A 13826-nucleotide genomic window follows, 5' to 3' on the forward strand; every position below is an offset into this window, starting at 1 on the left:
TACCCATTTTTGCTTTCCGAGATAATGTTCTCGACTTCCACACATTCTTCAAGGCCCCCAGGATTTTCGCCCCCTCCCCCACCCTATGATCCACTTCCGCTTCCATGGTTCCATCCGCTGCCAGATCCACTCCCAGATATCTAAAACACTTCACTTCCTCCAGTTTTTCTCCATTCAAACTCACCTCCCAATTGACTTGACCCTCAACCCTACTGTACCTAATAACCTTGCTCTTATTCACATTTACTCTTAACTTTCTTCTTCCACACACTTTTCCAAACTCAGTCACCAGAATAAGTGTAAGCGTATGTGGCGTTTCCTCGTCAGTTTCCAGGCGCTACCTCGCAGACTCAGGGGGCAATTGTGTTGTTTCCTGTTGGGTTTGGATGGCGTCTGGAATGAAGGTAGGGGAGCAAGTATGAATGTTTACATAGGTATATATGTATGTATGTATGTGTATGTACGTGTATTTACGTGTATATATATGTGTGTGTGTGTGTATGTTGAGTGGATGTCTCTTCGTCTGTTTCCTGGCGCTACCTTGCTCACACGGAAAACAACGATCAGGTTTGAAAAAATATGTCGGTGTGTGTATGTGTGTGTTACCAGACTCGCATACAGGGAGTTGTACCGTGAGTGGAAAGTCATCTTTTGCATGGATGTACCATTGGGAGTACAATCTCGTCGAAGAACTTTTCACTCCAATGGAGTCTCCATTTCCCAGCTACTGGAAGTAGCATAGCCTTTTGCTGCTGGAGAATATAGAAAGGTCCTGGGTAACACAGGACATGTAGAAATTGGTAATTGGGTAATTATAAGTAATTTAGAAGTGAAGTATTGTAAGTACCTTGGAATGGACATAGCGAATGGGACCATAGAAGTTCTGGGAGCATTGAGGAATGTGTGGAAAAAGAGGTTGGCTGGGAGGGCGAAAATAGGTATGTGTGTAGGTATAGTGGTCCCAACCATATTTTACAGATGTGAGGCATTGCACTATAGACGAGGATGTGCGGAGAGTGGATGTTGGAAGTGAAATGTTTAAGGATAATAAGTAAGTGTGATAGTGAGTAATATGTTGAAAGGGAGGCGTAATAATAATAAGAATGTGGTCGAGAGAGCTGAAGAGGATGTGATGAAATTGTTTGGATATATGGAGAGAACTATTAAGGGGAGGTTGACTAAGAAGATGTATGTGATAAATGTGGATGGTACAATAAAGGGAGACCGAATTTGAGATGGAGGGACGGGGTGAAAAATGGAAGTGCTCGGGGTCTGAATGTAATAGATGAAGGATGTTCATGCGATGGAGTGAATTGGAGAGTTGGGTATACCAGGGGCGACGTGTTGTCCTTGGATAGAACCAGGGTATGTGAAGCCGGCGGAGGATACCACGGAGATGTCTGTGGAGTCAGGTTGTGGATAGGGAGCTGTAGTTTCGGTGCATCACAGCTAGGGTAATCATGAGCGAATGAGGCCTATTCCTGGCGTCATCTCGATAAAGCGGGAAACTGCGAACAAGTACGATATATATATATATATATATATATATATATATATATATATATATATATGAGACAGCATACCTTAAGACCACATCAGGTTTAAAGATTTTTGGTTGCTCGCTTAAAAGGGCCTTTCCCCAAATTCTGTTGGATCATGTAAAAGCTAGTTTTTATGTAATGTCAGGATGTTATCATTGCATCTACGTTCAGCAGTCACTCACTTGTGATTAGGTTTATGTATGACTCTTTTTCTAACACTGCCCATAAGTTTACAGACATGTTTCTTTGTATGTTTTTTGTTTGTCATTTTGTGTATATAACAGTTCTTACGTCATGTTTTGTTTCGTTTTACGGTTTACCTGTTGGTGGAGGAAGTATGTTCCGAAAACTCGCATTTGAGTAAACAAGGTGTTCTATCAGGTGCTTTCTTTGTTGCTCATTCTATGACACGGCTTCCCAAGGTTAAGCTTGTCGCTGATATATGTACGCATATATCTGTAAGGTGAATGAAAATGGTGAACAGCTTGTTGAGCTGTGTTGAAAAAAGGACTGTTGATTGGGAATGCCTGGAATAAAAAGAGGGACAAACGCAAAAGGTAAGCTGGTTAAACAGAGTAGTGAGTGGTAGAATGACGAAGCAAAGTTGTTAAGAGAGAGAGAGTACTTACTGGAAAGGAGTGCGAATGACTTGGAGATGTATAAGAGAAAGCGGCAGGAGGTCGAGAGGAAGGTGCAGGGACAAAAAGAGAGCAAAAGAGAGTTGGGGTAAGCGAATATCAGCAAACATCCAGGGAGGCAAATAGTGTGAGAAAAACAAAGAGTACACATTGGAACATCTGTGTCGGAGGCAAATGAAGTGGTATCGAACGGGCAGTGATCAGGTGAAGAGATGGAAAGAGTACTTAAAAGGTTTGTTGACTGTGTTTGTAGATGTTGGCAGATGGAGGTATTTGAGTCAGGAAGTTATGCCAAGTGAGAAAGGCATGGCAAGTGGTTTGGTGAAAAGAGGTATTGAATGCTTTGCATTAGATGAAATGTGGCAAGGCGGCTGGAGAGGATGTTATTGCAGTTGAATATCATAAAGGGGATGATTTTATGATTGATTGATTAGTTAGAATTTTCAGCGTCTTTTTCGATCGGCGAAATCCATGAATAGCGCCATTATATTGTAGACAAGGAATACAAAGGTAAGTCTTCAAATTAAAGTTGCATGAGTTTGTTAAGCGTACCTGGTAAATTATATGGAAGATTGGTGATTGAGATGGTGGTGGCATGAATATAGCGTGAGACTGAGGAGTAATGCTGTTTCAGGAGTGAAAGATGTATGGGTAAGGATTTTGCTTCAAAGAATATGTGTGAGAAATACTTATATAAACAAAACGATTTCTGTGTGACATGCATCCGGAGAAAGCATATGAATGGGTTAAAAGAGATGCTTCGTGGAAGGTGTTATTAATATATGGTTTGGAAGGAAAGCTGCTGGAAGTAGAGGATTTTTTTCATAAAAATAGTAAGGCTTGTATGCGAGTAGGTAGAGAGTAGGTTGAGTGGTTCCGGTTGAAGGTGGGTCTACAGCAGGGATGTCCGTTGATTCCATGACTAATCTGCTTATGGATGATGATGAGGGAGGTAAATGTCTTGAGGGGTCTTGGAGAGTAGGGCAGGTATGCAGTCTGTAGGGGTGAGAGGACCTGGGAAGTGTGTCAGTTGTTGTTTGCTGATAATACAGCTCGTGTCAGATCCGAGTGAAAAGCTACCAAAGATGGTGTGCCTGAGTTTGAGTGTAAATGTAGATTAAAACAATGTTAATAGGCTTAGCAGAGTAGAGAGTCAGGTTTGTCAGGGTGTGAGTATAAAAAAAAAATATATAAGAAGTGGTGTTTTAGATATCTTGGGAGTGGACATAGCAACGAATGGAACCATGGAAGCGGAGATGAGTCATGGGGTGGGTGAGGCGGCAAAGGTTTTGGGAGTATCGAGGAATAGCATGGTAAGACAGGTCACTAACTGGGAAGGCCAAGATGGGAATGTTTTTGAAAGTATGGTAATCCTAACGTTGGGTTCCAGACGAAAACGTACGGAAGTAGGTGGAGGGGATGGAAATTAAATATTTGAGGTCAGTAGTTGGTGTGAGGAGGGTTGATCGAGTAATTCATCATGACTAAGAGGTATGGTTATAAGGAGAGTATGGGTGAAAGAGGTGAAGAGGGTGTGCTGAAATGGTTGGAACGAACATAAGGCGAGAATGAGTGAGAAGAGAGTATATATGTATCAAAATCGGAGGGGTCATGGAGATAGGAGAAAGCAAAATGGAGATGGATGGACGGAATGAAAAAAAAAAAATAGTGCTCGGGAGCAGTAGTGTAGGAGTATTATACGTGATAGCCAGATAGTAAATGTGAGCGAATGAAGCCTCTTCATGTGTTCCTGGCACTACTTTGCTATTGCAGGAAACTGCAAAAAAAAAAGTTACCGTGCTCCACTTGCATAAGGTTATACCGCGAGTGAAAATTCACATTGATGAGGCTGTATCATTGCGATTACAGTCTCGTCAAATATCTTGTCTCTACAAGAAATCCATCATTTCACTGCTGCTGGAAGTAGCGCAGTCTTGGATGTAGGAACCTCTGAAGCTGTTTGGTAACACCGAGATCGTTTCTTGGAAAGAATTCGTAGGGCAGTTATTAATGGTAAAGCAAAACGTTGCATGTGTATTGTCATCAGCACGTATGGCAATACCATGGTTTGTTTAAGGTGCCAATTAGTATTTTCAGCTAATGAGGCAAACTCCTCTGTACATACCACAGAACCCCACGTTAAAGGTTTACTTGTTCTATGAGTTCATTACGTCTCAAGTGAAGCTTTTACACAATTCCTAACACATGAATGTGCTTAGAAAAACACTGTTTGAAGGCAAACTGTACAGATAATCTATCGCGTGTAGTTGTTAAGAGTTGTGATGGCCGGGAGCCATGAGTGCAGTACTCAAGACTTTCCACCAGGGAAAAGAGTGTGGGTGGCACTCTTCACCTGTGCCCAACGAACCGAAACTAGTTTATTTTTTCCCCTTGTAAGTAAGCCTTTAAACGTCTACCAACGTTAATTACTTTTTATGATTTATAATTCGTAATACATGTAAGAAATGAGGGGTTCTTAGAGCTGGAGGGTATATTGCCCACCAGTTGTGACATGAAACTGGCAGCAGTAGTGGGCGTGGGTGGTGGGATCTGGTAACGTGCCAGCACAGACAGGCGGCCGCTGCCGTAGAGTATCAGGTTCCCTAAACACACACACACACCTCCCTCCCGTTCCTCCAATTTACCTTTCATTTGATTTATTCGGAACACTTAATGCAGTTATGAGCGTCTTCATCTTATCATGAAATGCAGATTTTTCACTTGTTAACTCTTTTACGGTGTGAGGCTGGGAGAACTTGGTCTTCGATATCCAAAATTGCTTTTCCCTTCAGATCAAAATTCGTCTTTCGTCATTTACGGTTGCTGGCTGGGATGGGAAAGTAGGACAACTGCCTCACGAGTCACCAAGTTCCAGTGTATGTCTGGAAGTCAGTGAGAGAAGGTGTGCCGCTCACTATCCCTTCCCTTGACAGCCATGAGCATTCTGGAGAACACCGTATACTGTAGCTTATTTTCCCTTGTTTGTAAAATGTGTCGACCAATGTGGAAAAAGAGTTCACTGATATATCAGTGTAATTTGTTTTCATAAGTTACTATTATTCTATGTGCGTACTTCATAATTTCAGACACAGTTGAAGAAGAGGAGGAAGAAACTAGTGTAAGAAACGATGTTAAAGAAGCCAGTGAAGAGGGGAATGGTGACGAGGAAGCGGGTGGCGAGAGTGATGACGAGTTGAAGCAGGCTGGGGACGAGTATGACGTGGCTCTCTCTAATGACTCTCAAGAAAAAGTGGTGTGGCAGTCAGGATTCCAGAGGAAATATTCGGTCCTACATGACCTTGGCAAAGGGAGGTTTAGGTGAGATCATTACTTCAAAGAAGCGTGTAGCTTATTGTAAATAGTGGTAATCGTGTTTAGTCATTTCTTTAGGAGTAGTAATAGAGAATCTTTTGACCATTTCTGGGTATTTCATTTGTCGACGAAAACACGAACGTATCATTATTGCTATAACCTGAGAAGAACAATAGGAATTGAGACATGACTCACCATGGAGGGAAATTTGTTCCCGTCTGACCTGAGGACACAGAGGTGGGCATGACTTGTTCTTGCCAAGTCAACAACGCGTGGCAGTGAAAGTTCCAGACATAGGTGACTCCATGCCGCCAGCGTCACAGTTAAGATGTAGAGTATCCTTAGTACCAGAACTTGTTTTTTGGCTCGTCTCATCTGTTCAGTCTTCACATCAGATCACGACTCATACTTCATTCTTTGCGGGTTTTTTTTTCATAATTGGGATTCTACTTGTTAGAGGTTAGGATCATCTGTATGTTAGAGACATTTTAAATAACTTTGTTAAATAACCTTGCCTCTTGTCATCACCTTTTAACTTTTGCGACCATTTTGTATCGAGTTTCTTGGTGAGAATTGCATTTTTTCCTCTTGAAAGAAGCTGATTGAGGAAATATAAGAATTATACTCTCCTCCACATTCCTACCCTTATCTTCTGCTTTTCTTAAGCATGGTGAAACGATGTCAACGCATGCGTGACGGTAGGGAACTAGCAGCAAAATTTGTGCGTCGAGGTCGACAGAGCAAGAAAGAAACAGAGGCCGAGTTCCTGATGTTGCGACGCCTCCAACATCCGTCCTTCACGCGCCCCCACGCCCTCTACACTGCCACAGCCAAGTTTGATATTCTTATCATGGAACTGTAAGTTGAATAGTTTATCACCATTGGTATATATGTGATATTTATATATAGATAGATGAATAGATGAATCTTTCACCAAACAGGTGTACGACCTTCTGGGCTGGAAATTTTGCAGATATTATTTATGACGTAGTATGCGTCCTTCATAGTAAAGTATACATACGAATCTCAGCCTAGCAGGACTACAGCTATCTAGCCGAAATAATGTCTCCGAATTTACATGAGGGGACCTTAATGTTCTCAGAACAGTGAGTCCCCTCATATAGGTCAGGAGACGTTGTCGAGCCGCATTCCCGTGTCAGCCTGAGATATGGCGCACCTACTCCACGGTTCATTTTTGGTCAGGCTTGATAAGAGGAAGGTTGAGGGAGAGGGTTGTCTCCTGCTTCGAGGCCTGTGCTGGCTCTCGACGAACTTGGTTTCGGTTTAGAAAAAAAAATCTTTGAGTTGGGACTTGGTTCCCAGGATGGATATCATTTATTAATTGATTACGCTATACCCAATGAACAAAGGAATAGTTTTCAACTTAAAGATTGAAATAAGTATGCCATTAAGGGGTGTCTTGCAATATATATATATATATATATATATATATATATATATATATATATATATATATATATATATATATATATATATATATTGTAGAGGAGGGTACTGATTGAAGTGGTAAAGGCATGTACAGAACATCATATTGGGAAAGAGCAGTGTGGTTACAGAGGTGGTAGAGGATTTGTAGATCAGGTGTTTGCTTTAAAAATGTTTGGCAAATAGAGAAACAAATGGATTTATATGCGCCACCTATGGATCTAGAAAAGCATATGATAGTGATAATGGAGATGCTTAGTGGAAGGTCTTAAAGCATATACGGTTTGGGAGGAAAGCTGCTAGAAGCAGTTGAATTTTATCAAGGGTATAAGGAGGCATGTATAAGAGTAGGAAGAGAGAATTAATGGTTTGGGTCTGCTATGGTTCAGCTTGTTTATGGATAGGGTGAGATAGGGTGGCGGATGAGAAGGCTTATGAAATGAGTCTTGTTGTTTGCTGATGTTGCAGCACTGATGGCATATTCGAGTAAGAAACTGTAGAAATTAGTGACAGTTTGTAAGAGTATGTGAAAGGAGGAAGTTGAGTAAGTGAGTAAAATCAAGGGTTATAAGTTTAGCAGGATGAGCAACAGGTTAGTTGGTGTGTGAGTTTAAATGGAGAAAACTTGGAGGAAGTGAAGTGTTTTAACTGTCTGGGAGTGGACTTAGCTGTAAAGTGAACAGTGGTAAGGGAACGAAGGTTCTGTAGGCACTGAAGAATGTGTGGAAAGAGAGAACGTTACCTGGAAGGACAAAAGTGGGTATGTTTGGAGGTACAATATATTAGTCAGTATTATTATATGGATGCCAGGCATGGGCTATAAATAATGAATGCTATTCATAAAAGGATAGATATGCTGGAAATGAAAAATTTGAGGACAGTATGTAGTGTGAGGTGGGTTGATTGAATAAATGATGAAAGGTTAAGAGACATGTTTGTTAATAAAAAGAGTGTGGTTAAGAGCCGAAGAGGGTGTGTTGAAATGTTTGGACATATGAAGAGAATGAGTGAAGAAAGGTTGACAGAGAGAATGTGTCAAAAGTGGATGGAACAAGGTGAACTGGGAGACCAAAACTAGAGGTGAATGATGGAACTATTCTGGTGGTCAGAGGTTAGGGTTAACGTCACTGGCATGCATTTGTAGGTGGGAGAGTTAATTTTGGTTTGGAAGGGTTATGGTTCAGAGCGCTATATGTTTTATTGTATAAACAAATACATTATGTTTTGAGTTTTTTCTTTTTCTTTACTGATACCTACAAAGCTGATGAAACAGATTTTACCTTTATTGTATTACTATTTTCCCTTATATTTCCCTTACAGAGTGATGGGATTACCAATACTAGATTGGGTGTTTACAAGAGAAGAAACAACAGAAGCAGAATGTGCTTTACTTATGGCACAAGTAATTAATGCTCTGCAGTATCTACACAGATGCCATATTGTCCATTTAGACCTGAAGGTAACACCAGCTATCAGTGATGCTTTTATTTTTAAAACTGTAGAATGTGATATTTGGATTAAAGTTTGTGTTAACTATGGTTACCATCAAATGTCAAGATTGACTCAACATATTTATGGCTGGCTCTTGTATTTCTACTGTACTGTATAACTACAGGATATTATGAAGTCAATAGCAGGTGCTAAAGATCGAGTTAAAGCTATGAAATAGATTGCCGAACATAACAGGGACAGTTGAAAAAAGATGACCAAGGATGGCATACACCACAAGATAGCAAAAGCTTGTATGGCTTTTGGCCAGTTGAGCTAAAAGGATTTGGGGCGACTTAGTTTTGTCAACTTAATCCTGCAGATTTTAAACGTGGACTTAAAATGGAATTGACCTTTCTAGAATACAGACTGTAGAACGATTTAATGGGTGCTAGTGATGTTAGCAGATGGAATGGAGTGAGTAACTACAGAATGTATATCAGATGTTCGGTATCAGAGGACAGAGTTATGGGAAGTGTTGTCAAGTATTGGGTTAAGAAAAATCTTTGAAGGGGTATGGTCACATAGAGAGGTTGGTAAAGAAAAGACTGGAATGCAACTAGAGCAAGGGGAAGATGGCTAGCACAGGAGCTGAGAGTATACGTTGCAGTACCAATCTACCTGTGAGTACCAGTGACAAGATTTTGGCATAATAGCAGGCCAGCATGAAGTGCTCACCTCATGTCTTGCTCTTTGAATTATAGATATATATTAGAGATTCAAAGAAATAGTTATTTCTGAATTGCATTCATCTTTGATCAGTTCGCACTGATAGATACCATGTCTCAACACTAATTTATGTTATATGTATATCCATCTACATCTCTGTTATTTGTTTCGAACATGTGCAAATTAAGACCTCATTTATCCATCCATCTGTTACATATCTCTGATATTTGTTTTAAATGTGTACAAGCCATGACCTCACTTATTGACCCAGTTCTTAATTTACAGCCAGAGAATCTCCTGATAGATATCCTCAGGACATCAAATAAGAATGACACATGTGAAGTAACTAAAGATGAAGCATTGCCTGCTGTTCGTCTCATTGATCTTGGCAGTGCAAGACATCTAGTCCAACCGAGTCAGTTCACCAGTAGTAATGCTGATGCTCCCAGTTCTGTTGATAGTCATACTTCATTAAGTGCAAGTGATTCCAACAGTTCTATTAAGGAGATCTTGCTACTGAGGATACCACTTGACCAGCCTCCTATAATACTTGGATCCCCTGAATTTATGGCCCCTGAAGTGTTATCAAAAAAGGACATTGGTGTCCAGGCTGATTACTGGAGTGTTGGTATACTTATATATGTACTTGTCAGGTTAGTAAGACCCATCTACACTAGATTTCTGCTGTGACTATGACAAAGTATATTTTTATAACTACCTACAAAATGCATGTGTATATGAGTTTATATGACGATAATGCTTAATATTTAATTTCTTGTGCAACAGTGGGCGGTCCCCCTTCCTTGGAACATCTCCAGAGGCCACCTGCAAGAATATTCTCTCTGGTGATGTACGTTACCCAGTAGAGCATTTTGCCTCTGTGACCCAAGAGGCTTGTGATCTCACCCATGATCTTCTGGCCCAGAATCCTGCAGACAGGCCTAACCTTCAAGATGTATTGACTCATCCATGGTTCAGTATGGTAATGTACTCAGTTCTTTGTCCATTGAATTGCTCACAAAATATGTGTCATTGATATTCACTGAAGTGCATTAATGGTACATGTTCAGGTAAGAGAAGGGTATGATTAAAGAATATAGTAGAGAGAACTATTGAGGATGTGCTTAGATAGTTTGGATATGTAGAAAGAATGAATGAGTAGTGGTTGACAGAAATTATATATGTGTCAGCAGTAGAGGAGACACAAAAGGGCGATGGAATGGAGATGAATGGATAGAGTGGAATAGGTTTTGGATGCTCAGGATCTGAACATGCTGGAGTGTGTAGGGTGTGCATGGGATGGAGTAGATTGGAGTGGTGTAAAAGACAGAATAATTTACCAATTAGAGTGGTTCAAAACAGTACTATAGGTATATTTAAGAATAGGCATGATATTTTTTTTGCTTCATGTCTATTATAGACTTTATTTGTGCCTCCTTAGTTGAATTAACAGTTTGTAGGTTTTTCTCTTTGGATCATCTATATGCCTTTTTACTCTTACCACACTAATCTGAGGTCTGTTCCCTTCCCCTATCTCAAACAGACTTGAAAGGACCTAGTGGTCTGTTGATATTTGAATTCCTTTGATATAGTTATCTATTTGAGGTTCTTCTGGGATTGATTTCATTCATATTTCAAGAAGTGTTTGAAATTTTATCTAAGAGAGAATGAGAGTGACTAGAAAAGAAAATAAGTGATTTATTAAATGAGAGATGAGAAAATAAGAATGTGTGAGAAAGAGAGAAAGAATGAAAGGGGTAGAGAGAATGAGGGAGTAAATAGAGTAGGAATGATAGATAGAATGAGAATGAGAGGATGAGGAGGAAAAGTGGTAAGAAAAACAGGATGGGTGGAGTGAAAAGCAAACAAGAGAAAGAAAAACTTGGATTGAGCATTTCAATTTAGGCAAAAGAGAAAAAGTAAGACTTTGGTTAAGGTATTTAGATGTAAAAAGACCAAATTAAAAAGAGAAAAATTTACAGAAAGGAAATAAGACATGAATTATCAAATATATTTCAAAAAATATTCTAATGTAATATGCTGAATTTCCAAATTTTTCATGAATGTTGCTTTTGTAAATTGTATGGAGTTCTACGAAAACCTCTTTTACAGACTGAATGTGAGAGCGTTCTGCCCATCCAGAGTCTAGCAGACTTCTCCTTCAGGCGTTCGAAGCTGGCATCTTCCACACAAGAAATATTAACCTTCACCCTGCACCCCACTTCCCACTAAACAATGTATTATTATATTTATCTTTGCTTTCTTTTCATTGAGGACTGCTTACCATGTATATTATTCCAATTTTGTACATAAAACCTATGCAAGCATGATCTCTGTACAAGATAAGTGATTCTGTAACTTACAAGTGCATGAACATACTTCATGTATAACAAAACTTTTGTATGCCTTTTGCCAGGTGATTTCACAATAAGTGCAACCGTTTTATGCACAGGTTGAGGACATTTCTTGACTTGTAATACAGATGTAGCAATACACCATGCCTAAATTTAAAAAAAAAGGCAACTGTAGCATCAAGATGTTGGTTATTGGATACAATAATAAAGATCATAGGGTTATTACAACTGTTAACATATTTATTACCAAAGGAAGTGAAAGTAAAATTATTTGCTTGAGATGTATATCACCAATAAAATACGGAATGTGAACACTTTTGTCTATATTTACAGTATAATATTTGTGATTGTTGTTAGTCAGAGATAAGAATATTTGTCCTAAGCAACAAACTGAGAGGTAAGGAAAAAGGATGAGTAGAAGAATTTAAAAGATCATAAAAGAAAAAAGGGAGCGTACAAAGTAGGTGGGATGTCCACATAGCACAGATGATAATCCATTATGAGTAATTTTTTGTGTTAGTGCATTTGTAATTAGGTATTTCCTTTAAGGAAACCTCAGGATTACTGAAATTTATGACCATTCATGATGAATATAGAGCAAAACTATCTGATCAGAACCCACTGAAATTAGTTGAATGTCAAAAAAAATTATTTTTAATTGATTTTAATTAATTTCAGTTAATGAAAGCATTGTTGCTAGGCAGCTATTTCATGACAGAAACTTGTGATTTCACTATCAAATTTCTGCAAATCAGATTATTCAATGTAAATCAAATTTACATTGATTGTAATATATGGTACAAATTGTTGATCGCAACATGTATACCCAATATCTGTTCACTTAGAGTGCTTTAGACAGAGCTTTGATTTCTTTGCACTGTACAATGATTCTCAAAGTTCTTGTTTGCTGGTGCACCCTTCTACCTACATTAAGTAAGAAACGTTTTTCAATTCAGACCAAACCACCCCAGATTTAAACTAGTCTTCAATGGGTGTGGCATAGGTATGTTTGACTTGCTTATCATATTTTTATTTAGTTATGTACAACTCCTCATGTCAGCTGTTCTTCAAAGACATTATCATTCAATGTAATAAGTACAGTAATACAGTGGTACAATGATTACCACTGTTTGATATGATTTTATACTGTTTGATATGATTTTATTGATATATAGGGTCTTTATAAAGTCACTTTCCAGTTATGCAGTCTTATATATATATTTTTTTTATTATACTTTGTCGCTGTCTCCCGCGTTTGCGAGGTAGCGCAAGGAAACAGACGAAAGAAATGGCCCAACCCCCCCCATACACATGTATATACATACGTCCACACACGCAAATATACATACCTACACAGCTTTCCATGGTTTACCCCAGACGCTTCACATGCCTTGATTCAATCCACTGACAGCACGTCAACCCCGGTATACCACATCGCTCCAATTCACTCTATTCCTTGCCCTTCTTTCACCCTCCTGCATGTTCAGGCCCCGATCACACAAAATCATTTTCACTCCATCTTTCCACCTCCAATTTGGTCTCCCTCTTCTCCTCGTTCCCTCCACCTCCGACACATATATCCTCTTGGTCAATCTTTCCTCACTCATTCTCTCCATGTGCCCAAACCACTTCAAAACACCCTCTTCTGCTCTCTCAACCACGCTCTTTTTATTTCCACACATCTCTCTTACCCTTACGTTACTCACTCGATCAAACCACCTCACACCACACATTGTCCTCAAACATCTCATTTCCAGCACATCCATCCTCCTGCGAACAACTCTATCCATAGCCCACGCCTCGCAACCATACAACATTGTTGGAACCACTATTCCTTCAAACATACCCATTTTTGCTTTCCGAGATAATGTTCTCGACTTCCACACATTCTTCAAGGCCCCCAGAATTTTCGCCCCCTCCCCCACCCTATGATCCACTTCCGCTTCCATGGTTCCATCCGCTGCCAGATCCACTCCCAGATATCTAAAACACTTCACTTCCTCCAGTTTTTCTCCATTCAAACTCACCTCCCAATTGACTTGACCCTCAACCCTACTGTACCTAATAACCTTGCTCTTATTCACATTTACTCTTAACTTTCTTCTTCCACACACTTTACCAAACTCAGTCACCAGCTTCTGCAGTTTCTCACATGAATCAGCCACCAGCGCTGTATCATCAGTGAACAACAACTGACTCACTTCCCAAGCAGTCTTATTATAGACAAATCAGTAAGGATAAAGAAATGGAGTTTTCAGTGTGGAGTTGTAAAACTCATAAAGTTTCTTGTTTTTCAGTTCATCTCCAAATGTGTATCATTAGTGGCACACCAAGGAGGCCAGAAATAGCTAGCAGCAAGTATCTTACGCTGAAGGTTC

The 13826-nt window shown here is 39.6% G+C and overlaps 1 protein-coding gene across 6 annotated transcripts in view; it reads left to right on the forward strand.

Annotated features, from left to right (window-relative positions):
- The window catches only part of trio (trio Rho guanine nucleotide exchange factor), a 630725-nt gene extending 618965 nt beyond the window's left edge, over positions 1 to 11760 (forward strand). For all 6 annotated transcript variants that reach the window (XM_071671150.1, XM_071671126.1, XM_071671117.1 and 3 more), the window contains 6 exons: positions 5266 to 5497; positions 6158 to 6349; positions 8258 to 8396; positions 9380 to 9747; positions 9881 to 10076; positions 11207 to 11760. In XM_071671150.1, the coding sequence (XP_071527251.1) occupies positions 5266 to 5497; positions 6158 to 6349; positions 8258 to 8396; positions 9380 to 9747; positions 9881 to 10076; positions 11207 to 11326 (1247 nt within the window). In that variant the 3' untranslated portion in view covers positions 11327 to 11760. The remainder of the gene's footprint in view (positions 1 to 5265; positions 5498 to 6157; positions 6350 to 8257; positions 8397 to 9379; positions 9748 to 9880; positions 10077 to 11206) is intronic.
- The last annotated feature ends 2066 nt before the right edge of the window (positions 11761 to 13826 follow it).

Source organism: Panulirus ornatus, chromosome 2 (genome assembly GCF_036320965.1).
Source record: "Panulirus ornatus isolate Po-2019 chromosome 2, ASM3632096v1, whole genome shotgun sequence".
NCBI lineage: Eukaryota > Metazoa > Arthropoda > Malacostraca > Decapoda > Palinuridae > Panulirus > Panulirus ornatus.